General features: G+C 47.4%; 3 protein-coding genes across 4 annotated transcripts in view; 2 read left to right on the top strand and 1 right to left on the bottom strand.

The window, feature by feature from the left end:
* prkcz (protein kinase C, zeta) overlaps nt 1-10,945 on the top strand; it is an 89,574-nt gene extending 78,629 nt beyond the window's left edge. Inside the window, exons 17-18 of the mRNA XM_081707288.1 lie at nt 2,187-2,302; nt 8,351-10,945. Coding sequence (XP_081563414.1) covers nt 2,187-2,302; nt 8,351-8,438 — 204 coding nt within the window. The 3' untranslated portion in view covers nt 8,439-10,945. The remainder of the gene's footprint in view (nt 1-2,186; nt 2,303-8,350) is intronic.
* Nucleotides 10,708-18,692, bottom strand: si:ch73-70k4.1 (uncharacterized). The gene is made up of 4 exons (XM_026996121.3): nt 16,971-18,692; nt 16,495-16,627; nt 14,130-14,833; nt 10,708-11,787 (listed from the first exon to the last, which is right to left on the bottom strand). The coding sequence occupies exons 1-4, from the start codon at nt 17,084-17,086 to the stop codon at nt 11,715-11,717; spliced, it is 1,026 nt and encodes a 341-aa protein (XP_026851922.2). The 5' UTR covers nt 17,087-18,692; the 3' UTR covers nt 10,708-11,714.
* A 3,558-nt stretch (nt 18,693-22,250) lies between these two features.
* skia (SKI proto-oncogene a) overlaps nt 22,251-25,000 on the top strand; it is a 44,509-nt gene continuing 41,759 nt past the window's right edge. Inside the window, exon 1 of one of the 2 annotated variants that reach the window (XM_035521959.2) lies at nt 22,251-23,856. In XM_035521959.2, the coding sequence (XP_035377852.1) occupies nt 22,948-23,856 (909 nt within the window). In that variant the 5' untranslated portion in view covers nt 22,251-22,947. The remainder of the gene's footprint in view (nt 23,857-25,000) is intronic. The other variant, XM_035521960.2, reaches the window with a different exon arrangement.

Genomic DNA, 25,000 nt, shown 5'->3' with positions numbered 1-25,000 from the left:
TTCACGCTACATTTACGTTACATCTACGTTACATTTACAATAGATCTACGTTACTTCTACATTACATTTTCAGAAGTTGGCTGATCTTCTCCACATGTGATGTGGGGTGAGCTACAGACGCTGAGATCTTTCTGTGGGGTGAGCTACAGACGCTGAGCTCTGTGGGGTGAGCTACAGACGCTGAGCTCTCTCTGTGGGGTGAGTTACAGATGCTGAGCTCTCTCTGTGGGGTGAGCTACAGATGCTGAGATCTCTGTGGGGTGAGCTACAGACAATGAGATCTCTCTGTGCGGTGAGCTACAGACACTGAGATCTCTCTGTGCGGTGAGCTACAGATGCTGAGATCTCTCTGTGGGGTGAGCTACAGATGCTGAGATCTCTCTGTGGGGTGAGCTACAAACGCTGAGCTCTGTGGGGTGAGCTACAGATGCTGAGATGTTTCTGTGGGGTGAACTACAGACGCTGAGCTCTGTGGGGTAAGCTACAGACTCTGAGATGTCTCTGTGGGGTGAGCTACACACGCTGAGATGTTTCTGTGGGGTGAGCTACAGACACTGAGATGTTTCTGTGGGGTGAGCTACAGACGCTGAGATGTCTGTGTGGTGAACTACAGACGCTGAGCTCTGTGGGGTAAGCTACAGACGCTGAGATGTCTCTGTGGGGTTAGCTACAGACGCTGAGATGTCTCTGTGGGGTTAGCTACAGACGCTGAGATGTCTCTGTGGGGTGAGCTACAGACGCTGAGATGTTTCTGTGGGGTGAGCTACAGACGCTGAGATGTCTCTGTGTGGTGAACTACAGACGCTGAGCTCTGTGGGGTGAGCTACAGACGCTGAGATGTCTCTGTGGGGTGAGCTACAGACGCTGAGATGTCTCTGTGTGGTGAACTACAGACGCTGAGATGTCTCTGTGGGGTGAGCTACAGACGCTGAGCTCTCTCTGTGGGGTGAGTTACAGACGCTGAGCTCTCTCTGTGGGGTGAGCTACAGATGCTGAGCTCTGTGGGGTGAGCTACAGACACTGAGATCTCTCTGTGGGGTGAGCTACAGACAATGAGATCTCTCTGTGCGGTGAGCTACAGACACTGAGATCTCTCTGTGCGGTGAGCTACAGATGCTGAGATCTCTCTGTGGGGTGAGCTACAGATGCTGAGATCTCTCTGTGGGGTGAGCTACAAACGCTGAGCTCTGTGGGGTGAGCTACAGATGCTGAGATGTTTCTGTGGGGTGAACTACAGACGCTGAGCTCTGTGGGGTAAGCTACAGACTCTGAGATGTCTCTGTGGGGTGAACTACAGACGTTGAGCTCTGTGGGGTAAGCTACAGACGCTGAGATGTCTCTGTGGGGTGAGCTACACACGCTGAGATGTTTCTGTGGGGTGAGCTACAGACACTGAGATGTTTCTGTGGGGTGAGCTACAGACGCTGAGATGTCTCTGTGGGGTTAGCTACAGACGCTGAGCTCTGTGGGGTGAGCTACAGACGCTGAGATGTCTCTGTGGGGTTAGCTACAGACGCTGAGCTCTGTGGGGTGAGCTACAGACGCTGAGCTCTGTGGGGTGAGCTACAGACGCTGAGATGTCTCTGTGGGGTTAGCTACAGACGCTGAGCTCTGTGGGGTAAGCTACAGACGCTGAGATGTCTCTGTGGGGTTAGCTACAGACGCTGAGATGTCTCTGTGGGGTTAGCTACAGACGCTGAGATGTCTCTGTGGGGTGAGCTACAGACGCTGAGATGTCTCTGTGGGGTTAGCTACAGACGCTGAGATGTCTGTGGGGTGAGCTACAGACGCTGAGCTCTGTGGGGTTAGCTACAGACGCTGAGATGTCTCTGTGGGGTTAGCTACAGACGCTGAGCTCTGTGGGGTTAGCTACAGACGCTGAGATGTCTCTCCCTTCTCTCTACTCTTGTACACAGAAACACTCACGTTGGTTTTCATGCTTCACCCTCTCGGATGTGCATGACCAGTAATGGAAGTTTGTCATCCATTATCCAATACATACACACACAACCTGTTTTTATCCAGTTGTATATTTTCCAGTGGAGGGATCTCTGCTTGTTCTAGCACACTTACCTGATACTGTCTAACTTGTCATTCCTGATCAGGCATATTGATAATGTGATTGATCAGTGAGTTGATCAGAGCGTTGAGTGTCACTGTGTCGTTTCTCTGTTGTTATTTTTCAGCTTGAGCAGAAGCAGGTGACGCCACCATTCAAACCACAGATTACGGACGAGTATGGGTTAGACAACTTCGACACGCAGTTTACCAACGAACCTGTGCAGCTAACGCCGGATGACGAGTGAGTGACAACTCTACAAACACAGCGGTTATAAAAGTATTATAACACTACAAACACAGCGGTTATAAAAGTATTATAACACTACAAACACAGCGGTTATAAAAGTATTATAACACTACAAACACAGCGGTTATAAAAGCATCAGAACACAATACAAATACAGCAGTTATAAAAGTATTATATATAAGTATATTCAAATGCTTTGTAATGCTCTACAAACAGAGCCACTCTAAACACTTTTTAACATTCCAAAAACACAGTAGTTATAAAGGCAGAATACATACAAATACAAATACAGCCGTTATAGTGGTGTATACTGGTGTTATAATGGCGATAATGGTGCTATAATGGTGTAATAAAGGCATTATAATGGTGTTAAAATGGTGATAAAAGGGCGTTACTCTCCAGTTAGACTTTATCAGTGCAACAAATACATCACTTCTCTCTTACATCTTTTAAATATGTGGATTCCTGCAAAATAAATACCTCATTATTGTGTTTTTGCACGCTGAATCCAAGAATGTTTCCAGAATTCCTCCATCACCCACAGTTTAGTGTCAGTCCTTCAGTTTCAGTAGCGTGTCAGCATGTGTAGTGTGCAGCCGCAGTACTGAGGAACGTGGAGCTGCTCTGAGTCGTCAGACTACTGAGCACTGAAGAGGGACGTTCCTCACACATAATATAGACCAAAATCACACACCTGCACAGTTTAGTAGGTTTGTACATATTTTAAGTGTAATATCAGCCTTATTCATGAATAAATACTATAGTTAATATAGTTAATGTGAAACCTAATTGGCCAGTTGCTTAAAATCCATACTTGATGATAGAAAAATTCTAAAAACAGATTCAAACTGAGTATGAAAATTCCTACAAGGTCCGCCTATTTTAATTTGGGAAACCAAAAAGCTCAAATTTACTAAAGTGTGGCTTAAAGTTTGGTTTTTATCAGCGATTCCTACGAGTGTTGCTGTTGGCAGAGTGTGTCTGACTGTGTGCTGCTCTGGAGTTCCCTCACACGGCATGGAGCTTCCTCCCATCGTGGGACTCCAAACTGCTCACGGAGCGGAGCTTACGTAAGCCGCCCAGCTCCCAGCCACCCTGCTGCAGTGCGGGAGACCAAACGCTTTCGGGGGGGGGGTGTTTCCTTCACCGGACCCGAACGAAAGCCCAGGCACTGTACGCCTGAGAGCAAGCCTCGCACGTTACCGAGGGATACGGTCACCATCTGGGATTGGTCCACAGAGGGGTGGTGATGTCATGTGGAAACAACCCCTATCGTGTTGTAATGGTTTTACTTTATGCGCTGTGTTTGGAAAGAACATCTTCAGAAAAAAAAGTAAAAAGAAAACAGTCCTGAACACTGTGTGGGTGAGAGCAGAAAATTCTGCAGACCTGAACACTGTGTGGGTAGGAGCAGAACATTCTGCAGTCCTGAACACTGTGTTCAGACCACCACACTCTGTGCAGTCCAGAACACTGTGTTCAGACCACAACACTCTGTGCAGTCCAGAACACTGTGTTCAGACCACACTCTGTGCAGTCCAGAACACTGTGTTCAGACCACACTCTGTGCAGTCCAGAACACTGTGTTCAGACCACACTCTGTGCAGTCCAGAACACTGTGTTCAGACCACACTCTATGCAGTCCAGAACACTGTGTTCAGACCTTTTACAATTCAGACAGCGAGTTCCTACGTTTCTGGATTGAATGCATTCTCGGGTGGGTTCCAAGTCTTTGTTTTATTCTGTCGCTCTTTCAAAGCGCTTTAGAAAAGTCAGGAGGTGGTGAAAACAAAGGCAGAGTGTTGTGACGGAGACGGACCAGACAGCCGAATCCCAGCACAATTCCCTTTTATCCGAATTAGAGAGCGAAGCGACGGGAATGCGGCGGGGCACTGCGGCAGTCCGTCTCCGAAGGCACCCGCGACTGCGCTAGGATCTGACCTGTGCCAGCAACGGAAGGTGTGCTCCACAAGGAACTTCAGAGGAACCTGAACGTAAAAAGACACAAAGCCAAAGGGGGGAGGGGAGGGGAGCTGGAGTATGGGAGACTGCAGCAGGTGTTGCGGGACAACCCTGACCATAGTCCCACTCTCCAGGCTGCAGGACAACCCTGACCATAGTCCCGCTCTCCAGGCTGCAGGACAACCCTGACCATAGTTCCGCTCTCCAGGCTGCAGGACAACCATGACCATAGTCCCGCTCTCCAGGCTGCGGGACAACCCTGACCATAGTCCCGCTCTCCAGGCTGTGGGACAACTCTGATAAGACAATGCGAGACATTGCTTTAACAGCCTAGTTGATAGCAGTGAATCAGCAGAAGACCACAGGATGTCTTGTGCGGGACCAGGCTGTGCATTCTGACTTCAGGACGAGATTTCTGAGAAGACGTCATACAGTGGTCAGACTTCACATAGCGAGCTCACGACAGAGGAGCCAATGACGTCACAGACATTGACACACTTCCTGTTCAATGACCCTGGCAGGCCAAGAATGAAGAGTGAAATTCTTCCTCATTAGAGAATTATTGTTCTGGATCAAGTGCGTGCGTGCGTGCACGCGTGTGTGTGTGTGTGTGTGTGTGCGTGCGTGTGTGTGTGTGTGCGCGCGCGCGTGTGTGTGCGCGTGTGTGTGTGCACGCCTGTGTGTGTGTGTGTGTGTTTGAGCACACTTGGAGCCAAGAGAACACTGAACATGTCTCAGAGCACAACAGAAAGATGAAATGAACTAATACACATACACACACCTTACTAATGTAAGTAAATAGGTGCATCATGTAACATGTTTTGATAATATAACTATTGATGCTGAATTTACAATATAGACATTTTAAATAAACATAACTGAAATCACTGCAAGATTTATAAAAAGCCACTTTCTTCCTTGTAGGATAAATGATGCACATATTAGCTCACACAAATGTGAACATAGTGAACAGGGAGGATTTGTGAGGTGGGAATCCTACAGGCTTGCTTTTATTCTCCAGGACTCAAACGTCCAGGTCCAGCATGAGTCAGCGCTCTGCCTCTGGTGGTCTGTTCTGGAGGCGGAGTTCTGCGTCCCTGCGTCTCCGCGTGTCAGCGGCACACGGGTGCGTCCAGCGTTAATCCCTTGCTGGATCACCTGGCTTGTCTCTCTGCCACACACGAGGCTCAGCCCCATCCCCTCCGCCATACTGTCCTTGCCCGCGGCTGTTCGTCTGAGGTTGCCATGGCGACTGCCCTGAAAGCTTCCCAAAAAGCAGGACTGAAAAGAAAGCTGCTGTACTCCTTCCTCTCCCGAGTGCTAGACATGAGTGTCCTGTGCGAACATGCAGGACATGGAGTGTCCTGATCTGGCGCTGATCCACTCTGCATTACAGCGCTCAAACAGTCAAGGATGACTGACGTTCAGCTGGTCTCCAGAACTACTCCAGTGAGGAGTAGAATGAGAAGCGTAGCGGGAGAGAGGAGTAATAGTGAGAGTGAGAGAGGAGTAGAAAAAAAACAGAAAACACCAGAATACTTTGAATGACGTAGGGCTGCATGACATGATAATAATCCGTTGAGATCGTATCGCTGTATACAGCAATTGTGATGTGCCTTGCAGATATGAGTAAAGATTGGTCCGTGAACAAAAGGACTAAGAGATTTTGGGTCACACGAATGGTGAGATTCTTCCAAACGCCAGCAGAACACTCACCTTAGATGTTATGTGACGCCTACAGCACAGTTCAAACAAAGTGCTTTGTTGGAGAGCTCATTTACATACCACAGTCGTGATATCGGCAATATCAGTAAAGTCCAGTATCACGATAACTATTAACAAACGATATATTGTGCAGCTCTTTGGTGTGATTATATATGGGGTTTAAATGCCATAAAGATAAAATGACTAGACAACAATGGTCAGGACCTTTATAATATACATACATGTCATACATGTTTACTTATATTGCAATACGAAATATTCATATTTTTAAAATGACAATAATCACTCATTTCATGATATATGTCCAACAGTAGGCTGATATATAATGAGACATTGCTTGGTGCTACTTCAGCTATGCCACGTTAACCCCTCTGTCCGTGCTAACAGTGCTAACTCCCTCTACAAACTGGGGTTGGAACTCTAGGTTCTCCTCACGACCTGAACACATGTTATTTGTCCTGTACAGAGACAGTTCATCAGGAAATGAGTCACTGGGGACACCGCGGACATGAACTTCATGCACTGCCCGGTCGGCATTCTCGTCCCCAGCACTTTTCAAAGTTACACCCATGAACACGGCGCCGTTTTGATGAGTCCCAGACAGCTGTAGCTGAGGGAATGTCAACATCTGGTACCTTTATTAGGGACTGGACCCGAGCTTGTGTTTCACAGCTGCTACTTGTCTGGTTCACGCTGGACTTTGTAGTTCTGAACCTTAGTACATTTGCATAATCAGTGTCAGTAACCACTGTCATCCTGCAAGAGAAAAGTGAGATACCGCTCTCCTTAACACCTGAACAGGTACCAGTCTGAGGTAATGTTGGTTATCTGCTGTAGGTATCTCCTTAACACCTGAACAGGTACCAGTCTGAGGTAATGTTGGTTATCTGCTGTAGGTATCTCCTTAACACCTGAACAGGTACCAGTCTGAGGTAATGTTGGTTATCTGCTGTAGGTATCTCCTTAACACCTGAACAGGTACCAGTCTGAGGTAATGTTGGTTATCTGCTGTAGGTATCTCCTTAACACCTGAACAGGTACCAGTCTGAGGTAATGTTGGTTAACTACCATAACTAGCTATCTGCGCAGCACTTTAAAGTAACATGAGTAATGAGTAATTATAGATATTTGCTCAGTATTTGGACATTGATACTAATGAGGTAAAATTTAAAAACTGTTTGCTTTGTGTTTTTGGTAATGGTTTTCTTTTATTCCCCCTCACTCCTAAAATATAATAAACGATAAAAGATCTTATATATAAACAAAATATACCACATGACTTGTTTCCTCAAATGAAACTGCAGTTTAATGCAACTGGTCTTCAAACCACCCTTTCCCAGCACACCAAGGTGTGTTTCCCAGCACACCAAGGTGTGTTTCCCAGCACACCAAGGTGTGTTTTCCAGTACACCTGGGTGAGTTTCCCAGCACACCAAGGTGTGTTTCCCAGCACACCAAGGTGTGTTTTCCAGTACACCTGGGTGAGTTTCCCAGCACACCAAGGTGTGTTTCCCAGTACACCAAGGTGTGTTTTCCAGTGCACCTGGGTGAGTTTCCCAGCACACCAAGGTGTGTTTTCCAGTACACCTGGGTGAGTTTCCCAGCACACCAAGGTGTGTTTCCCAGCACACCAAGGTGTGTTTTCCAGTACACCTGGGTGAGTTTCCCAGCACACCAAGGTGTGTTTCCCAGTACACCAAGGTGTGTTTTCCAGTGCACCTGGGTGAGTTTCCCAGCACACCAAGGTGTGTTTTCCAGTACACCTGGGTGTGTTTCCCAGCACACCAAGGTGTGTTTCCCAGTACACCTGGGTGAGTTTCCCAGCGCACCAAGGTGTGTTTCCCAGTGCACCTGGGTGAGTTTCCCAGCACACCAAGGTGTGTTTTCCAGTACACCTGGGTGAGTTTCCCAGCATACCAAGGTGTGTTTCCCAGTGCACCTGGGTGAGTTTCCCAGCACACCAAGGTGTGTTTTCCAGTACACCTGGGTGAGTTTCCCAGCATACCAAGGTGTGTTTCCCAGTGCACCTGGCTGTTTCCGTGGCAGGCTCTTTCTTTGTTTTCAGAAAAAAGGCTTTCACACTAATCAAATGTTCCGAACACTGTGGTTTAACAGACTTTGGCCTGGACCAAGACGTTTCGGTCTATATTTAACTGCCATCACACCTGACACAGGTAATCCTAGCCCAAGAAACCTTTAGAATCCAAGATGTGTGTTCGGGGCAGAACAAAACACGGACTGGCTCAGGGTTTGCCAGGATCAGGACTGCAGCGATGATGTGGACAATACTCTGGTGTGCCTAATTGAGGCAGTGTACGTAAACAACACTTCTGTTGTTGTGTTTTCTCTCTCCAGGGAGGCGATAAGGAGAATAGACCAGACAGAGTTTGAGGGGTTCGAGTACATCAACCCACTGCTACTTTCCACCGAGGAATCCGTATGAAAGGGAGGAGGGGGAGCAAAACAAAACAAAAACAAAAACAAAAACAAAACGGCTCCCCTCCCTCCGCCGCTGTGAGGACTGCGAGAGACTGAGGATCTGAGCCAGACTCTACTGACCATTCCCCTCCAAACTGCACGTCCGCGTGTCGTTATGCATAACCTCAGACCCATCTCAACTTGTTTTGGGGCAAAGCTGGAAGAGACCAAAACAGGACAAATATTTAATGATATGAAAGCAACGTTGCCCGAACAAAAAAAAACAAACAAAACAAAAAAAAGCCAGCTGCCGGATGTCTTCCTCCTGCTCAGCGTCCTCTGCCATCGTTTGTGTGCATCAGCACGGCTGCCTAGGTCTGAAAGCAGCTTCAGTGTTCTGTGCCTGTGCTTGTCATGGACTACAATTCCCATCAGCCCCAGCTAAAGATGACAGTTCTACTTGAGAACGTAATTTAATCTGCACTTTTCTTTAATTTTCTATGTGTTTTGTTTTTAATTGACTCGTGTGGGGTTCTCCCTCAAGCAAAATAAGATTGTAAAACTGTTTAAGGAAACACAAAGTTCACACTTGTAGTAGAAGTAGCCAAACGAAGAATTTGTGATGCCTTTTATTAATGTGGCAGATTTTAGGTGATCATGATCTGGTCCACACAGATTTCCTGTGCAATCTGGCTAACATGATTTTTAAAAACAGGAGACATTTTTTTTCTTTGATGAAGTGCCTCAAAGACATCTGCAGTTTTTCTCTTATTTAATTTGGATTTGATTTTTAACACCCCTGCTCCAAACAAGATGTGGCCACACACACACACACACACACACACACACACACACACACTCCATTCCACTGCCTCCTCTTAGCACAGACAGATCTAAAGGTACTCCACGCTTTCCTCTCGTGACCAAAAATAATGAAGGATGATGATGTGATCATGATGGTGTCCTTAGTGGGTGAGATGTTGCAGAGCGTGAGAGAGCAGAACAGAGGTGGGGGTGTGCTGTCACTGTTCTGGCCTGTGTGATGGTAAAACTGTACCATCTCCATGACAGACTCTCAGAAGACGCCCAGAACAGGAAACTGTGGAGCAGTAATGTTTTCTACTGTTGATCCAAAACCACAGAAATCCACACAGACACTAACCGGAGAAAGCCAGTTAATTCCTTCCCATGTTAATTCAGTGACATGCGATCACAAAGCGAGATCCTGTAGGATGTGGTGAGCGATTCTTTTTAATGTCTAATACGTGCACAAAAAAATCCACTTCAACAACCAAACCATGCGGCTTCTCTTTAAAACTGCCATGTGCTTCTGATTAGAACTTCATCTCACCGTAATTGGTCCATTAATTACCCCACAGCCCCAGGTCACGTTTCTGTTTGCTTCAGCGTCAAGACGAGTTGGTGGAGCTGGAAAACCACAACGCCTTCGGAAATCTCGCGACCCGTGCAGACACACCGATCCGTTCTTAGGGTTTATTAGCGATTAGCGCGCGCTAAACACAAAAGACCGTGTGGAACAGAACCGGGGGGGGGGGGGGGGGGCATCGCCCTGCCAACGGGGCTAACGAAAAGCAGGCGCAGCGTGACGGCGCAGGTGTGGTTTCTACGACGCGAGCCCAGAATGTGGGTGGATGCTTCATATACGCAGAAAACAGGCGATACTTTGAGGGATCGCGAGGGCAGGCTTTTCCACCAGACTCGTGCAGTCACGCTACGTATTTCTAAATGTTTGTGTGCCTGCAAAAACAAACAAACCCCAAGACAACTTAACCACCTCGCAGACGTGGAAAAAAAAAAACATTTCCCCGTGCTTCAGGCATGTCCAGTCATGAACACATTCTGGTTTTAAAAGACAAAAAGTGCAGCACCAACACACACAGCAGATGAATATAGAAGGACAGCTGTAACCCCTCCCACTCCATGAGTAGCCACGCCCAGTCCAGCCTTCTCTGGCTCATATGGAACAGCAGTCAACGAGGGGACATCCTTTATTTAATCACACCATTTCTTTCTTTCTTTCGTCTGCTTAATACGCCACTGTAAATATCTGTAAATTAATCTCGAAAAAGACATTTTAACACTTTAGCATCTTTGTGAAAAATCCACGATCTTTTGTCCAAATCACAATGATCACAAACTCAGAATACAAAAACTGCAATAAAATCTACACCCCAGAGATGTTGGCAGAGAAGATTATGAGGAAATTTGTTTTCCTAAATATATTTTAAAAAAATGCCAATGTTATTATTCAATGACTCTGGAGAAAATTGTCATGATTTTAATGGATTTTATTTGTTGACCCAAAAGCATATTCACCCCCTCATCATGCTACAAGAGAATCTTTTATATTGGCTATTTGTTATATAAATTATTCAAAATGAAATTAAAGTTTTAATGGAGTGTGGAACAGAGAGGTAGTGAAGGAGGGAGATGTGAGGCGTGTGTGTTTCGGTCTTATGAAGGTAAAACTAGACCACTGTAAATGAGTAAATGTTCACTGTAATCACTTTGTACGTGGTGTCTGATGCTTTTTTTGGGGGGGGACAACAGAAGACTCAAAGAATCACAGGACAGTTCTAGGACAGTTTTAGGACAGTTCTAGGACAGTTTGAGGTCAGCCCTAGGACAGTTCTAGGACAGTTTTAGGTCAGCCCTAGGACAGTTCTAGGACAGTTCTAGGACAGTTTTAGGACAGTTTTAGGATAGTTTTAGGTCAGCCCTAGGACATTTCTAGGACAGTTTTAGGTCAGCCCTAGGACAGTTCTAGGACAGTTTTAGGTCAGCCCTAGGACATTTCTAGGACAGTTTTAGGTCAGCCCTAGGACAGTTCTAGGACCATTTGAGGTCAGCCCTAGGACAGTTCTAGGACCGTTTGAGGTCAGCCCTAGGACAGTTCTAGGACAGTTCTAGGACAGTTCTAGGACAGTTCTAGGACAGTTTTAGGACAGTTTTAGGATAGTTCTAGGACAGTTTTAGGATAGTTTTAGGTCAGCCCTAGGACAGTTTTAGGACAGCCCTAGGACAGTTCTAGGACAGTTTGAGGTCAGCCCTAGGACAGTTCTAGATTCCAGTTTCAATATTTGCAGAGAAAACATACAGGCATGTGCTAAATGAACAAGTGGATTTTTGATACTGAGAATAAGGATTTTCTAAATTGTCACACCTGCTTTGAACCATAAGAGATTCAGACCAAGAGGAACTACTGGGAGGATCTGGGTGTCACCCGGGTGTGATCTGGAGGAGGGCACACAAACAGTCTTCGAGAGTGATGCACTGATGATCACCACGCCATGTCTCCATTCATATCTGACAGACACCGGGCAAGATGGCTGTCACACTCCATTTGAGAGAACCTGAAAGAAGCCAGGACAAACAACTTCACACAGGACACTTTCTGAGATGCACGCACACACACATTAAAACCCAGATCTCACTGGAGCATTATACGTGATATGATCAGTTACTCTGTTTTCATGTGTCTGGCATTAGCCTTCAAAGCAGATTAATGCTACGTGTTACACAAGCACGAACACCAGCCGTAACAACGTGTTAAAAGACTCGGGCGTAAACACCCGCGGGTGAATAGGTCGACTGACTGATACTGCAGTGACGTGGATGAACGGGTAACTGGTACCACTTATCCAGTCAAAACTAAAGAGACAAATACCTATAGCACAAAGTGATGCAAACAGAACAGACCACACCACCACACAGACATGGACCACTGGCCCTGTGACGGTTCTGAGTGTTTAAGGACTGGAACCCTGAGCACGGGCTTGTCCTAGGCCTCCGGACAGAGCTCCTGAGAGAGCTGTGTCCCTTTCTGAGTGCTTGAGTCCATAGCTCATCTCTCTCTTTCTCTCTTGCTCCCTCTCTCTCTCTCGCTCCCTCCCTCTCTCTCTCTCTCGCTCCCTCCCTCTCTCTCGCTCCCTCCCTCTCTCTCGCTCCCTCCCTCTCTCTCTCTCTCTCTCTCTCGCGCGCCCTCCCTCTCTCTCTCTCGCTCCCTCCCTCTCTCTCTCTCTCTCTCTCTCTCTCTCTCTCTCTCTCTCTCTCTCCCTCCCTCTCTCTATGTATGGAGATTATTCAATGACAAAATCCACCTGGGAGATTGTGGGAGAGAGAGACGTACCACAGCCCCTCCCTCAGACAGGTAGTGTCAGATCTGCATTGGTGCTTCTCCAAGCTTCCTTTCAGAGGCCATCCCTCTCTCCTCCTCTACCTCCTACTCAAATCTCCCTCACTCTATCGCTCCCTCCCTCTGCGTCATCTGTCCCTGTCTTTCACAAACTGTCTCTGTGTTTCGCTGGACTTTTAATGTCAGAATCTCACACTCCCATCTCTCATCTCACACTCCATCTCTCTCTCTCTCTCTCTCTCTTTCTCTTATCTATTCTCCTCTCCTGTTTCCTCTCTCTCCCTCCCTCCCTCTCTCTCTCTCTCTCTCTCTCTGATGGAGGCTTTGTTGCAGGTGTCTCTAGGGACCGACTGAGTTTCAGAGTCTGTGCCAGTGTATACACGTTGGGTAGAATCTGGTCAGCACCACACGCCAAACAACAAACTGCCGTGTGGTAGCAAACCGTGATGAGAGCAGACTGGGACGGACCCCTTCTGATCAACAACTGTCCTTAGTTGCTTAGACCCACACGCTCGCACACACAGCCACTGTCATAGTCCAGTGGATTTTTCTAGACACGAAGTTCTTGAATAGCTCACAAACAGCTTTTTTTTTTACCCTTCAATGATTGAGCATAGTGGTAAAAATAAAGTCCAACCAAACACGGCACTGCAGTCTCCCAGACTGACCTACACACCCACAGCATGATAGCCAATAGAAAAAAGGATGAACCCCACCTCCTCCCAGACCTCCCGCCCCTGCCTGTGGCTTGGACATCCAGAACCACAGCCTGGGGCGCTCCTGTCCAAACAGACCCAAGCTCCTTCCCTTAAGTGAAAGGTTCCATGTCCAAAACATCAGAATGAGCTTTTGTTTCGTTTCAGTAATGAGGGAACTGATTTTATTATCCAACTCTGCAGTATTTCGCAACATCTGGTGATGGTTCCTAGCATTTGAAGTGTCTAGCGCCAAGGAAAGTAAGCGTGTGTGTGTGTGTGTGTGTGTGTGTATGTGTCTCTATGTGTCCTGGTTTCACCTGAAGGGACAGCTTAGCTAGTTTAGTGCCAAAAATGATCTCAGCCTTTGAGCCTCCAGTGTTTTAAACTCCCTACACCAACCCCCTCTTCACATTACAGCAGACCTCTCTCTCTCTCTCTCTCGCTCACACACACACATACCTCCCACAAGTATATACATGCAAAAAAACTCAATCCCACACACACAAAGTCTCACTTTATGAATGAATACAGGTCTGTGTATGAATGACTGAATGACTCCAGCGTGCCATAGCCAGTCAGTACTCCGTACTCAGCTCTGCTGAAACTACTGAAGTCACAGCACAGTCTTTACATAAACATTACATATTTTCCAAAATCAGGCCATCGATAACTTTAAGAGTCATATGTGCCAATAAGAAACATTTAAGAATGGTTGGATTGGTTATGCTGATGACATTTTGAGGAGATGGATTGGCTATGCTGATGACATGCTAATGAGGATATTCTAATTTACCCTAGTTAGTATACATGATTAGCATATCTAGGTGACATGTTGACATAAACAAGATTAACATGTTCTCACCCTTCGGGAAACAGCATCAGGCACATTGGACAGCATTCCAGTCCTGCTCCTTCCAATCCTGGTCCAGACCCTTCTGACTTTCCGACCATGGCATCAGTCTCTAGTCCAGATTCAGTTCCGATGTCTGGTGACCCAGTTTTGGGTGGACATTCCCGCTCCAGTCGGGACATTCTGATTCCCGATCCGAAGAGCCTCCCAGACTCTTGTCCATCCCCCTTCCCAGCTTGCCAGTCTGCAAATTCTGAGATAGCAGCTCCGTTGTTATGGGAACTGGATGTTTGCTTGTGAGGCTTGATTCCCACTCCCCACTCCAAACCTCGAGATTTTCCAGAATTCCCTAACGACCCACCGGCAACAATGGCAGTAATCCCATCTAGCCTCCATTCCCTGCCCTCTGTTACCTCATTGGCAGAGTCAGGGGTCTCGGTCTGCTTCCACAGTGACGGGCAATTCCTTTGACTTGCCTCTAGGTGGCGCAGAGTAGGGGCTGCGCTTTGTCGTTCCGTTGTGTCAGGTTGTCGGTCCCTTTGGCTGAGGGGGAAGTGCACTGTGCTGTGGACTGAGTCGTCCGGCCCGGGGGAGTGCGCGAGGGGAGTGTGCGAGGGGAGTTCGCGAGGGGAGTGCGCGAGGGGAAACAGGGGAACACTGACCTCTCCCTCCAGGCTGCACCATGCCTGCTCCCTGTCCTCTGCCCTCCGAGTTCCCTGCCAAGGGAATAAACACAGAAGCACAAAGCTAGAAATCATGGAGCTGAAATGGGAGTCGCATGTATGCTCTCCCACAAGATGCAAAACACGAGACAGCCATGCTGACTGTTTAAGGGTCCTGCACCGTCCTGTCTGTCCTGTTTACAGCATGTTCTTATCCAGGGAGACTCAACACCACTCTACACCTGCTCTACACATGCTCTACCACCACTCTGTAACTCCTCTACACATGCTCTACCACCACTCTATAACTCCTCTACCACCACTCTATAACTCCTCTACCACCACTCTAGACCTGCTCTACCACCACTCTATAACTCCTCTACCACCACTCTAGACCTTCTTTACCACCACTCTAGACCTGCTCTACCACCACTCTAGACCTGCTCTATACCTCCTCTACCACCACTCTACACCTGCTCTACCACCATGCTACACCTGCTCTATACCTCCTCTACCACCATGCTACACCTACTCTACCACCACTCTACACCTGCTTTACCACCACTCTAGACCTGCTCTACCACCATGCTACATTTGCTCTACCACCATGCTACACTTGCTCTACCACCACTACACCTGCTCTATACCTCCTCTACCACCATGCTACACCTACTCTACAGCTACTCTACACCTGCTCTACCACCACTCTACACCTGCTCTATACCTGTGTGAAGTGTAGCGTTACCCCTACTCTTGGGACCTCTGGCCAGGCACTGATAAAGGTCTGGAACCACAGCAAGAAGCTGCTCATATCCTCCATGGCAACCTGCTCCAAACTGCCTTCTAGAAAGACAAGTGTTCTAACAGTGTTTTACGGTCTCCGTTTAGACTACTGCGTGGATCTGTTCTGGTATTCCCAGTCTTCATGCTATTAGGGTACAGCCAGTCTATTACAGCTCACTGTTCCCAAAGCTGTTATAGTGAATAATTTACCCAGTGCGACATCTCATTAGCTACCTGCCCGCCTGTTTCTGCCCGGGAGAATGTTAGTGGTTCTGATCAGGTCCTGAAACTGCCAAACCAGCACTGCAGCCCCTGGCAGAGGGCCAGCACTGCGCTGTCACTCAGGCCGCTGCCACGGAAACCACCAGACTGGCTTGCCAATCAATCTTCTGGGCTCCAGAGCTTCTGACACTAACTGGCAGCCACTCTTACAGACTCAAAATGCCACATAATGAAAAAGGGAAGCGAATGTGTCTCCTTGGTGTTGAGGAGTCATGGCGACAAGGTGCAACGCGCGATTCCAGACTCCGTGATTTCTGCTCCGACATGTAGCTGCAGTGGTTAAGTAGCAGTCAGTAAGATGTCTTGTACAACACTGAGTGTCTACTCTAATGTGCACTACCTATTTTGCTGTCATCTGACCTACAACTCAAAACTGAGTGTACTAATACACAGACTACCCGAGCTAAAATAATACAGTACAGAAAGAGGAACTGAGAGAACTACAGCAAAACCTTATTACTTCATCACTGACCACTTTATTCATAAGGCTACTCATTAAGGTTACTTAGTTTTGAAATCGAAATATTCTTTAAATATATATACACAACTATAACTATATGTACACAGAGACACACACATTTACTCTGTGTGTGTATAAACGTGTGTGTGTGTGTGTGTATATGCATATGGCAATAGGCGTGACGTCGTACCGTGGAGGGTGGCGGTAACTCTGGAACGCAACACACAGCGGCAGCGTCCATGAACGTCGGACACACGGTCTGGAGAACGCACGCCCAGAGTTTCTCTGGCTCCGTTAGCTCGGACGCGGTCCACCAAGGCCCACTACCAATCAGAAATGAGATAAGTACTGAGATAAGTGATAAGTGCTGGGATAAGTAATGAGATAAGTACTAAGTACTCAGATGAGTGCTGGGATAAGTAACTAAGGAACGGATCACTGAGTCGCTTATTCGTTCCGTCGCGTTGAGACCGGCAGAAAACGTGTGTAACCCTCCGGAGTCCCAGTCCCCACCAGGGTTACACAACGTGCCACCGGTAGCCGCGACAACCGTGGTAACGGGGGTCACGCCCTGCACACCTCCGCGAACGTACACGTGCCGCTAGTCAATCCCGTCTAAACGCTCGCGCTACATCGGTCTGTGACGCCAGCCCTAACGAGCCCTACCGCTCCGGTGCGCTACTACTGTGAGAGCGCAGCCCATCGTGGGGGTCCTTGGTCCTGAACGTTGCGTGGACTCCAGCATCCTCCACCGTAGACTTTTTCCTTTTTAGTTTTGACATCGCTGCCGTTACCGGTAGACTTGCACGTGTGAGGGGACTAGTCTACCGCCAAAGTTGATCTTCTTCCTTGTAGAGCCATGAACGTTTCCTCCGTCAATGCTGCGCAGCTGTTACGCAATTACAGCCGGAGGCCGTGAGTGTGCCTTCGGTTTCATGCGGTGGAAACGACAGTTTAATGTATTTGTAATGAATTGACTGCAAAAATGTTTCCCACTAAAATGAAACATTTTGGTTGACAAACGCATGGCATGATTACTAGACGGATGTTACAAGGAATAAACGATCGTAAAACAATCCTGGATTTGTTTAGAAAATTCCAGAATTAGTGTAGCCTTTGAACAGTCTTAGAGAGAGAGAGAGAGAGAGAGAGAGAGAGAGAGAGAGAGAGAGAGCGAGCATGAAGCAGCTGCCCAGCCCTGAACCCTGGAGAAGATGACACAAGACTTGGAAGCCCTGACAAACTGGATGAGAATTCCAGAAGTTTCTGTTGCTGACATTGGTGGTTCCATAGCCACACAGCGGGAGAGTACAATACCAGATGAGTTTGGGTAGGGAGGGACCCCAAAAGAAGGAGAAAGAATGAGAAAGGTGGGGGAAGGAGAAAGAGGAGAATGGAGGGAAACCAAGAAATGGATGGATGGAGAGGGGAGAGTGTAGTCCAGGAAAGAACGCTTATGTCATTAGGACGTGTGTGAGGCAGTGTTGTGTTCCGTCGCTATGGTTACCAGATGGTGGATGTAAAAATAGCAGGTACTAAACAGACTCCTGAAAGCAAACTCTCAAGACCGAGAACACTGCAGCGCAGGGCCAAGCGAGAACAGGGCACCGTGTTAACTTAACCTGGCCTTTCTGTCAAAATTTTTAAAATTAAATTATTTTTTTTTTCGGATGAATTTATAAAGTTCAAGGTTCAGAATTATTACATAATTATTGCAAATTCACAGCACTGCATCCCAAAGGAGTTGATTGTTCGTATTAGATTTATAGGATAAATATGTAAACATGTCTGTGCAATGCCATGCAACCAATTAAAAGATGGATGGATTGATGGATGGATGGATGGAAATGTCTCTGACATGAGCCAATATGACTGATGTTTGTCTGGGTCTGTCACAAAACTGATGTCTTTTGTCTTCACACTTCCACACAATCTTTCATCAGCCAATCAGGAGCCGTTCTCCAGATCATCATCCCCTGAATATGCTCCCAATAAACTGTGTGCTTCCCTTTCATAACTATAAGGTATTTTCACTGTTTATCCTGTAGAGTTCTGAGGGTTTTATCCTGGTTTGGTGTTTTTGCCATCTGGTTTGATGTTTTTGCTGTCTGGTTTGTTTGTTTTTTGCTCTCTCTGGTTTGGTGTTTTTGCCGTCTGGTTTGATGTTTTTGCGGTCTCTGGTTTGGTGTTTTTGCTGTCTGGTTTGGTGTTTTTGCGCTCTGGTTTGGTGTTTTGGATATTCCCTTGGTTTGTCTATTGCCTTGTTCTGGTTTCGACCTCACCTGCACTCTGACCACATGTTTGGATTGCCTTGTTTTCAGTAAAACTCTTTATCTATCTACAAACATTTGTCTGTTTCTGTACCTTTACAATGTTTAACAAAGAAAAAATGTGATTTGTCTTTACATTTACATTTATGGCATTTGGCTAAGTCTTTCCTGGGGCGGGGGTGGGGTGGGGTGGGGGGATTATTCACATTCAGCGTTTTTCTGCAACTTTTAGTCTGCAATCAAAATGATATGTTTTTAAATTACTGCTTCTTTCCAGTATCTGCCACGATTCTTCTATCCACGTCAGTTTCTTTATCTGCTTATGGTCAATTTTAGCTCAGGCAGCTGTCACAGCCTCCCGAATGTTGTTCGGATCCGCATCGACTTCTCTCTCAATGTTTCTCATGCTCGGGGACGGCCACCAAGTTTGGAGCAGGACTTAAGTCATCTGAAGACGGTGGACGGGTCGCCTTTCAGTCGTGTTGATGCCGTTGCTGACTAGCTGAGCAGTGGTGTAGCTCAGGCTATGTCCTGCATGAAGGTTACAGTCTTCTTTAATGATGCTGACTTCTTCCTGTACTAATGCTTGAAGAAATTGTCTTCTAGAAACTGGCAGTAGGTTTGGGAGTTGATCCCCAGTCAATCTTCGACCCGAAAATTTCCAACTAGCCCATGGTTAACGATTCCAGCCCAGTGCAGCGCCCCTCCCCTACCGTGCGGCTGCCTCGCTCAAACTGATCCTCTGTGCCTATTAGTGAACCACCTATCTGGTCCAACTAGAGTCCCTCTCACCTGTCCATAAAGCCTTGGAGAAACCTGTCTGCAGGTGTTTCTTGGTCCAGGCGTGATGCCCCAGCTTGTTGAGTCATAATCAGTGGTGACAGCGTCTCAGCCTTCTGTACCTCTGTCACATCTCTCAGCACATCTCATATTTCTGGATGCTCCTGGAAGGTTCTGGAATATGGTGGCGCCAGAAGGCTTCCTGGCAACCTCACGTCTTTATTCGTTCATAGCCAACTTGCACATTTTCTGCTCCAAACATTTTTGCGATACTGTTGAGTAATCATTACAAAGCATTTGATTGGCCAGTGGTCAGTGGTTGGTCAGTGGCCAGTGGTTGGCCATGTGGTTAGTGACTGGCCAGTATAACCATAACCCTGTGGTCAGTGGTTGGTCAGTGGTTGGCCAGTATAACCCTTATCCTGTCTTTTAAATATATCTTATACATATTCATATCTTATTCATATCTTATGTATATGTATCTTATACACATCTTATAAATATCTTATTCATATCGTCTACATATCTTCTACATATTCATATCTTATTCATAAATTATTCATATCTTATACAGGGCGTTATTCTCTTTGATTCCACCCCCCCCCCCCCCCCAAACAATTACACTTTACCTAAAAATAATTATACCCAGTTAGCATTAAGGATTATTTGGTTAATGGTTAGATAATATGCAAAGAAATAATAATCAGATAATAATCTGGTCTGATATATAATATCGAATAACTGTGCATGCAATGTACATTTATAACTGCTGACCAAGCGATTATTACCACACAGGAAAACATAATTTGCAAGGGCCAGTTTTATTGAACATCGGACAAAGAGCCACAGATTACTGAGTCTTCCAGCTCCCTTAAAGGAGAGCGCGAGAGAGAGAAAGAGAGAAACAGCGAGAGATCTGTCCCTAGAGATATGTCCTGTTTTGCTCACAATTGTACTTGCTGTACAATCTTATAATTATTATTTTTTTTTAAAGGAAAGCTTTGTTAAACCAAATGTTTTCTTGTGGGTTCATATTTTAGCGGGTAACAGTGCTTCTGCCCCTGTGGGCGACCCTTGTTCAGGCTCCTTACAGGGCAAATGCTCCATGCTACACCAGTTAGAGTTCGCGTGCCTCTATAACACGAATGAAAGATGCTCTGCATAAGAGTGTCTGCCAAACATGTAAACGTGAGCTAGAACAAAACACTTCACATGTAAACATCCAATTAAAACAACAATCGTAGCTAGAACTGAACCAGATAAACTCGTTAGCAAGGCTGCAGATCCATTGGTAGGTTCCCGCTGCTTTTGGTTGTGTTATATCTCAGTTAATGATGTGTGAACAAGGCCTCTGTACATATTCTAGACGAAGAGCATGTGGTCGTTGGCAAGAATAAACCTGGAACGGCGATTTTGGCGAGGGACGGAAGACCGTGCGGTGTGTGCTCCGCAAGCACACCGTGAAGCAAAAAAACTGGAGCTTTTTTCTCAGTGACAGTGATGACAATATTCGACTCGAGTGATCAGAAACGACATTTAAAAAAAATAATGAAGAAGAATTTAAATTCGTTGATGTTTTTTTGTTGTTTGTAGCACATTGAAAATGTTTGGTGATACTTCTGCTCCAGTACTATCAAACAGCCAACCTTTCAGGATGAATACACTAAACGCGTAAAATAAATCAAAGCTACTCTGAATTAAATGTGTGATACAGCGACTGGCGCGTGTGTGCAGACAGTTCTTTAAAAACCTGCGAAAGTCTGGAGGCAGCATGACTCAGTCTGCTTTGGCACGTGTGTCTTATCCAAAAACCATGACGCAAATCCAAATGCAAAAAAGACGTTTTGGCTGAAACCGAAGTGAGTGTTTTACCACGCGCTCGGAGCAAGCGGCTTGTGCGCGCGGAACCCGTCAGACCGGGGAACAAGCAAGGGGGATGTCTGTAATAAAGGGATGCACTGCAGACCAGTATGATCCACAAGTATAGACGAATTCGGTCGATACGTTCAGCTAAAGCGCACTGTTCGCTCTGACGTGCTAAACGTCCTTTAAGTTGTTTTTCATTATCATTCACAAATTCTGCGCCGGAATGACTCAGATATTGTAGTGGCGTCCGTAAAGCGAGCGCCTAACGTCACTGCCATTTGCCTGCAAGGGTGACGATGTAGTGACGTGCCCTCGCTGCTAGAGGGGGCTACTGCAACAATTTACAACTTCCTCCGGACCAAAGGGAAGTATTCATAAAGAACTGCACGGCACTGAGTGTTTCAAATCACTAGGGAGACCTTAATCGGCAAGATGCTAGATGCTGTGAGAAGTAAGCAGGAGTTTTTGTTCTGAATAAATGATATCCGTACGCCTCTAATACAACTGAAGATCGCTACCAGAACTGACACGTCTAAGATTTTTTTGCAAGGATCTCTCCGGTGTGATTAGTAGACTAAAATACATGCACTCTTGTCATTTAAGTAGCTATCAGACTCTCCTGGTCATATGCAAAACAAATATATCAAAATAAAAAATCTAATAGGGCCTAATATTAGCTAATATAAAACTAATAGGGACAGTGTTTTCAGTAACTACAAAAGCGACTTGCTTTCACCTGCAGTTATTTAAAATTAATACACACGTCCGAAACAAATACATAATGGAGTTGTTATGATGGAGGAGATGTGGAGGAGCCCTTTAATAAAATGTGCTCTGTTTCACAGCTCTGCTCGCCGAGCCGCTCAGGAAACGCGCGTGTTCGCGTTTCTCTTCCACTAAATTTAAACGGCTCTATGCAACTCCACCCTTTCTTTCTCGGTTACATGCGGTTGAGCTGTCAACCAAAATGTTCGCCATATTCTGCACAAATCTCCTTTCCCCCCTCTCCTCGCCCCCGTCCCTCTAGACTCGCGCTCTCGTTCGCGTGCGCTCGAGCGGCAGGGAGTGGAGGCTCGTTCCTGGAAGAGCCAGTCTGCGGAGTCACTCGGATTCCTGGCTGGGATTCAAAGACCGAGCCAGACACATACAAACACTAAGAGAGGAGGCCGCGAGGAAGGGAGGGGGCGAGCGAGCGCGAGAGAGAGCGTGCGCGCGTGCGACAGAGCGAGAGAGAGAGAGAGAGCGAGAGAGAGAGGGAGCACTCGCTAACGCGACTCAGTCATAGTATCGCGCAGGGGCGCCGTGTGGGGAACGTGCCGTGTCCTATTGCAGAGAGCCATTCGCGGGGGAAAGAAAAGGGATTCAAAGTGAACTGATTGCGTTTTTTGGGGGCTGATTTTGGACGAAGCAGACGCCAGCTCGAGCGTGGACTACTTTCTGCTCAACTTGCGCGCGTGTGTTTGTGCTCAGGGCTGAGTTGAAGCGCGCGCGTCGGTGGATATGGACAGACGGAAAGCCGCTGCAGAGGGGAACTCGCCCGCGGCGCCGCTCGTCTAGCCAGAAAGGTTCGTTGGGCGCATTGGTGGAGGTTTGATGAAGCGCTATCCGTCTCCGGTTCACTTTTGGAGACGTGGGATTTACGCGGAACCCGGACCTGCTCGGGGTTTGAACAGGTTTAATTTTGTCGAGTCGAAAGAAATCCTTAGTTTCAAAATAGTACCAGGATCATGGAGACGGTAACGCGGCAGATATTCCAGCCACATCCCCGATTGCAACAAACTCTCAAACAGTTCCACCTGAGTTCAATGAGCTCACTCAACGGCCCGGCGGCTTTCTCGGCCAGGTGGCAACACGACCTGTTCACCAAAGATGGGAAAGAGCCGGAGCCCGTCATTCGCCTGCCCGTGCAGCCGCCGCAAGTAATGCCGGGACCGCTGTTCATCCCGTCAGACCGCTCCACCGAGAGGTGCGAGACCGTCCTGGAGAGCGAGACCATCTCGTGCTTTGTGGTGGGCGGCGAGAAACGTCTCTGCCTGCCCCAGATCCTCAACACGGTGCTACGGGACTTCTCGCTTCAGCAGATCAACTCGGTGTGTGACGACCTGCACATTTACTGCTCGCGCTGCACGGCGGACCAGCTGGAGATTTTAAAAGTGATGGGCATACTGCCGTTCTCCGCCCCGTCTTGCGGGCTGATCACGAAAACGGACGCGGAGCGCCTCTGCAGTGCCCTGATCTACGGGGGCTCGTACCCGCCGCGCTGCAAAAAAGAGTTCTACGGCACCATGGAGCTGGAGCTCACGGAGAAAAGCTTCAAGGTGTACCACGAGTGCTTTGGGAAATGCAAGGGTCTTTTCGTGCCGGAACTGTACACGAGCCCCGACGCTGACTGCGTCCAGTGCCTGGACTGCAGGTTCATGTACCCGACCCACAAATTCGTTGTCCACAGTCACAAATCGCTGGAGAACAGGACTTGCCATTGGGGCTTCGACTCCGCTAACTGGAGGGCGTACGTGCTCCTGAGTCCGGATTACACGGACACGGAAGAGAAGGCGCGCCTCGAGACTCTTCTGGACGAAATTAAAGAGAAATTTGACTTCGCGAAGAAATACAAGAGGAGAGCGCGAACGTCAAGGGTGAGCGAACTTGTTTCACGAGAGTAGCCCCCCGCCACTCCGCGTGCCTGTGCGCCCCGGGTGGCGGCCAGTATATCTTGTGAAGTGTCAGTAGTTCTGCTGAGATCCGAACGCGCACGGGTTCCGTTGACACAGTCACGGGACGGGTTTGTGCTCACGAGGCTGTCTACGCCAGTGGCAGCGCAGCTGCCTCAGCCTGCTGTCTTAGCGCCAGACGTGGCGGAGGGGACGCGTTGCCTTTCCAGTACGCGGCCTGGAAGCGGAATTTAAACCGCGTTCAGTTTTTTCGCTGCATGTGGAAGCAAAGCGCAGTGAAAGTGTTTGGGGCCACGCCGCGAGCATAGGCTCGCGGGGGTTGGGCACGCTTAACTGCATGTCACACAATGGTTCTAATTGACAGCGCTGCCAACACAACACCTTTGGGTTATAAATCCGTTATTTGTCTGTTAAGACACCTTCTGTGCGTCATGACCTCGCTCTGATTGACCTAATACAGTAGATAGAATACAAACATATGGACATTTAGGGTAATCAGTCACACTCCAATACTGTGTCGAGAGAGAGAGAGAGAGAGAGTCTCTCCCAAACGTCCTGCAGTAGTCCTGTCGTATTACAGACATGTGTGAGATCTTTGGTTACCTCTGATGCGTTGCGGAGGGGTTTGCGGAGGGGACTCCTTAGTGACGCACAGTTCTCGGGGATGGTAACCACGGTAGCCGTCGCCGAGTTGTTTCGTATTCACACGACTTTCATGAAAAGCTTTTTATGAATTTTTTCCCCTCTCGTAAGAGTCTAACTCAGAGTTTATGTAAGCGGGGTGTTTTTTTCTGTGTGTAGGTGTGCGTGAATGACTTGGAGATCATCTGAAGATCCTTCCTCAGCTCGGTTCAAGCACGCCGTGCTGTTGCTGTGCTGTTTATGGCTACACTGAATCATATGTTCAAAGCCTTGATAAGGTTGTCGAACTCTAAACCCAAGTCAGCTTCTAACAGCAGGTTTTCAGCCCTCGGTGTTGAGTAATTCCTTTACTAGATTGCTGTGGGTTTGTACTCTTTATTCTGGTGGTAGAGTCTGACTCTTACACACACAGACCCCCAAGAAAGGGGCAGGATTTGGATAAGGTTTGTGTGGGGGTAGTGTCTAC

The sequence above is a fragment of the Electrophorus electricus genome, chromosome 25 (genome assembly GCF_041902795.1).
Source record: "Electrophorus electricus isolate QZ-2024a chromosome 25, ASM4190279v1, whole genome shotgun sequence".
NCBI classification, from domain to species: Eukaryota; Metazoa; Chordata; class Actinopteri; order Gymnotiformes; family Gymnotidae; genus Electrophorus; species Electrophorus electricus.
Note: the sequence above shows the minus strand (reverse complement) of the source record. Positions and strands in the feature narration are given on the sequence as shown.

What these genes read in the sequence shown, in the direction of transcription:
- si:ch73-70k4.1 (XM_026996121.3), bottom strand. Translation starts at nt 17,086, where the DNA reads ATGTCAAAACTAAAAAGGAAAAAGTCTACGGTGGAGGATGCTGGAGTC. An exon ending in AGTAGTAGCGCACCGGAGCG is followed by an intron (nt 16,628 to 16,970) that starts GTAGGGCTCGTT and finishes TCTGATTGGTAG; the next exon opens with TGGGCCTTGGTGGACCGCGT. An exon ending in AGTTACCGCCACCCTCCACG is followed by an intron (nt 14,834 to 16,494) that starts GTACGACGTCAC and finishes TTCCCTTGGCAG; the next exon opens with GGAACTCGGAGGGCAGAGGA.